General features: G+C 33.6%; 1 protein-coding gene across 1 annotated transcript; it reads left to right on the top strand.

The window, feature by feature from the left end:
- Positions 1 to 2,110: 2,110 nt before the first annotated feature.
- On the top strand, positions 2,111 to 4,115 carry LOC145158595 (uncharacterized). The gene is made up of 2 exons (XM_079077471.1): positions 2,111 to 2,704; positions 2,796 to 4,115. The coding sequence occupies exons 1-2, from the start codon at positions 2,111 to 2,113 to the stop codon at positions 4,113 to 4,115; spliced, it is 1,914 nt and encodes a 637-aa protein (XP_078933597.1).
- Positions 4,116 to 4,678: the final 563 nt, after the last annotated feature.

Below are 4,678 nucleotides of genomic sequence, written 5' to 3'. Positions count from 1 at the left end.
ATGCTTAAGGGATTTTAAATCCTTCAGGGATTTTCATATAGATATCACTATAAAGTGATCCATACAAGTAAGTTCTAACAACATCCATAAGACGCATCTCTAAATTTTCAGAGACTGCCAAGCTGATTAAATATCTAAAAGTGGTTGCGTCCATTACCAGTGAATAAGTTTTCTCATAATCAACTCCAAGTCTTTGAGAGAAACTTTGAGCCACAAGTTTGGCTTTGTATCTTATAATTTCGTCTTTCTCATTTTTTTCGTACGAAGATCCACCTATACCCTAATGGTTTCACAACTCTAAATGTGAGGATAATGGCCCTAAAAACCTTTCTCTTGTTAAGAGAATTTAATTCAACTTGCATAGCCTCTTTCCACTTAGCCCAATCATTTCTTCTTTGACATTCAATGACAGATTGTGGTTCAGGATCATTGTTCATAATATCACATGTAACTGAATAAGAAAATATTTCACTTATATTATCGATTTCATCTTGGTCATATAATCTATTTGTTTGACAATAATTTATTACAACATCTTCCTCTCCTGGTGGAATTTTTATATTTCGTGTTTTTCCAGGAACATTTCCTCATGATCTAGTGCATTTTCTACACCTCTTCTCTTTTGTGGGTTCTTATCCTTAGAACCAATTGGTCTTCCACGCTTCAAGCGTGTTTTAGACTCTTGAGTGACTTTATCATCAGATTGTCCATATGAAATTTCAATTCGAGCTGGAACATTGACAGATGGTATATATCATTTAGTCACTCTTTTTGTGTCAGTAAATGCATCAGATAATTGATTTGCCATCTCTTGGAAATGCATTGTCTTTTAAACTTCCATTTCACATTGCTTTGTTCAAGGGTCAATATATGACATAGAAGGCTCATGCCATGAAACATCCATAGGCGGATCCCATAAAGCACCATGGGTATCACAGGAGGCCCCAATTTTTTTTTAATAATATAAATTGTTTCTGAAAATTATTAGTTATATTGCAGAAAGTCAAAAATATATTTTGGGCTACCCTAACTTTTTTTTTTAATATTGTTGTAAATGTTTAATCCAATAAATAATTAGCCCAAACTTAAAAGCCCAAGTTCCCAATACCACAAAATTAATTGACGTCAATTCTCAAAATGTAATTAGCGTAACTTCCAAATTCAATTCCCTCCCTGCCCCTGCGACGCTCTGTTGTCCTCCTTCTTCCGCCGCTGATCGGTGGCCGGTGGTGGGTGTTTTCCGGCTAAATCCTCTGGTGGCCGGTGGTGGGTGATTATTGATCAAAGTGGTGCACAATGAAGCAAGTAAGTAGAAATTTTGTGATTATTTTTTGGTTAATTGAAATTCAATTTTTTGGCATTGTGTTGAAAAAATAGAAATTACCAATTAGGTTTGTTAAATTAGAGACTTAGGGTCAATAATTAGTGATTATTTGTTGTTGAAACTTGAAATCAAGTTTATAGTTCATATATTTTGATAATTTGATTGTGGGTTGTTATTTGTTGTTGAAACTTGAAATCAAGTTATAAAATTAGAGTTGATTGTTGATATATTTTGATTGTAGGTTGATATTAACAAATTTTTCAAAAGACAATTAGATGTTGGAGACAACAATGGTGAAGGAACTTCAAAAAAAAAGGACTAATGAAAGTACACAAGTTCCACAACCTAATCAACATACACCAAAACCACAATCTAATGAACATATTCCAAAACCACAAGAACCACAATCTAATGAGCATACTCAAAAACCAAAAGTACCACAATCTTTTGATTTGAATGATCTTCCTTCGGACCCAGGGGAGAGGCCAAAGATTACATCTTATAGTCCTAATCAAAGAGATGAAATAAGGAGGGCATATTTGATTAAAGGACCTTGTCAACCAAAGGGGCATAATTTTGAATTTACCTTATTTGGTGAGAAGCAAAGACGTTTTGTTGTGGAATGGTTTACGGAATTTCCATGGTTAGAGTATAACATTAAAAAAAAGAAGGTATATTGTTTTTATTGCTACTTGTTTAGAGACATGGTAGGGGGTTAAGGTGGAAAAGATGCATTTATAACCGAAGGCTTTGACAATTGGAGTAAAAAAATCATTCCGAAAACATATGGGTGAGATTCAAAGTTCTCACCATAAGGCCGAAGAAAAGTGTCATTTGTTATTGAGAAAAAACCAATCTATTGGTGAAGTTTTGCATAAGCAAACGGAACTTGATCAAAGTAATTATGAAATTCGATTACGTGCTACAATCTGTAGTTGTAGATTTCTATTGAAAAATGCATTACCATTTCGTGGACACGATGAGACGGAAAAGTCTAATAATAAAGGACTTTTCATTGAAGTCTTATCTTTGATTAGAGAAGATAATGAGAAGATTTTTAATGTTACTTTAGAAAATGCTCCAAAAAATGAAAAGTTGACTTCTCCGACAATTCAAAAAGATATTGTCAATTGCTTTTCAAAAGAGATAATGAAGTCTATTTGTGATGAAATTGGTAAAGATGTGTTCGACATATTAGTTGATGAGTCTAGTGATGTTTCCAAAAAAGAACAAATGGCTATAGTTTTAAGATATGTTGATAGACTTGGGATTGTAAAGGAAAGATTTATTGGAGTTGTTCACGTGTTGGATACATCCTATTTGACTCTTAAAGCCGCCATCGATACTGTTTTTTCCAACAACAACTTGACTATCGATCAGGTGAGAAATCATAAAATATTTATTCCTTTAATATGATATTAACTTTATTTTTATGTGTTATATTTTTTTATTAATTTTTTCAAATATATAGGTGAGGGGGCAAGGTTATGATGGAGCAAGTAATATGAGTGGTGCATTCAACGGTTTGAAATCTTTGATTTTAAATGAAAATAGTTCCGCACATTATATACATTGTTTTGCACACCAACTTCAATTAGTGGTTGTGGCGGTTGCAAAGAAACATGATGATGTTGAAGAATTCTTTGAACAACTAGGTTTGGTGGTTACTGTCGTTTGTGGGTCTTGTAAGAGAAAAGATATGATACGAGAGATGCAAAAAGAAAGAATGGCAGCTGAAATTGGTATTGGTGAAACTGAAATAGGAAGAGGGTTGAATCAAGAGATTTCTCTTGTTCGAGCTGGAGATACTAGATGGGGTTCACATTTTAGAACAATTGTAAGTTTGTTGAATTTGTTTGCAGAAGTTGTTACGGTCCTTAAATATGTCAAAGAGGAGGGGTCTACTTTATCTAACCGTAATCAAGCAAAGGGTATTTTGTCATATTTCAAAACACTTGATTTCGTGTTTCTTTTACACTTGGTGTTGGAAATTCTATGTCTCACGGATACTTTGTCAAAGCATCTTCAAAAAAAAGATCAAAATATTTTGGAAGCGGCTTCGTTAGTAAAAGGGACAAAGAAAGCATTGCTAGGTTTTAGAAAAGATGAGTTTCCACAAATTTGGAAGAAGGTATGTGCTTTTTGTGAAAAACATAGTATCAGGATTGTGGACATGTCAGAATATTATGTTACCCCACGAAAGCGTAGGACCAACAAGACTAATCAACATCATTTTGAAGTTGTGATTTTTAACACGATTTTGGATATGCAAATTCAAGAATTTGGGGAAAGATTTAGTGAAGTTGGCACGGAGTTGATGGAGAACATGGCGGCTTTGAGTCCTTGTGACTCATTTTCTGGTTTTGATAAAGCAAAGTTGTTAAAGTTAAGCGAGATATACAAAAACGATTTTGACGATTCAGAAAGGGCGCAACTTAATGGGCAACTTGATATCTATTATCACTATTTGCTCCATGATGAGAGATTTTTCAACTTGAAGGGAATTGCATACCTCTCTCGTTTGTTGGTGGAAACTGGGAAGCACCTCTCTTTTCCTTTGGTTTATAGATTATTAAAACTAACTTTGGTTTTGCCCGTCGCAACCGCAACCGTTGAACGGTGTTTTTCTGCGATGAAGTTCTTGAAGACCGATTTGCGTAATAGAATAGGTGATGATTTTATGAATGGTGCTTTGATTTGTAGTGTAGAAAAAGAAGCACTAGAGAATGTTAAGACTGAAAATGTAATTAATCGTTTTCGTAAAATGAAAGAGCGAAGAGGTGAACTTTAAAACGAAACTTTGTTATAGAAGTTGAAGTTTATATCTAATAAAATTGCGGTTTTTATTTTTTTGCTTATTTTATATTACAAGATTTTTTTTTCTCGGGATACCCCATTATTTTGACCCTAGCTCCGCCACTGGAAACATCCATTTCTAGAATCTTCTTTTCTCCCCCCTAATGATGGGCAATTTACCTTTAGCAATCACCTAGGCGTGTTGTAAAAACATCACATGTTAAAGGTTCAAGATATCTTATAATAGAGATTGAATCATAACTGACATATATATATATATATATATATATATATATATATATATATATATATATATATATATATATATATATATTCACAACCTTCTTTGATGACCCATTTTTGTCCGTTGTGGTGGTGCAATGGGGACATATATTGTACACCTAAAAATTCTCAAATGGGATATATTTGGCTCTTGAAAAAAAGCAAATTGTAGGGGAATATATACATGATATGAACTTGGTCTCATGCGTATCAATGATCCAGCATGTAAGATTGCATGTCCAGTAAAAAAATGAAGTGTGGTCCTCATTATCATTG

Source organism: Lactuca virosa, chromosome 2 (assembly GCF_052849685.1).
Source record: "Lactuca virosa cultivar CGN04683 chromosome 2, Lactuca_virosa_CGN04683_v6, whole genome shotgun sequence".
In the NCBI taxonomy this organism is placed as follows: domain Eukaryota; kingdom Viridiplantae; phylum Streptophyta; class Magnoliopsida; order Asterales; family Asteraceae; genus Lactuca; species Lactuca virosa.
The sequence above is the reverse complement of the archived record's forward strand: the minus strand, read 5'-3'. Positions and strand labels throughout refer to the sequence as shown.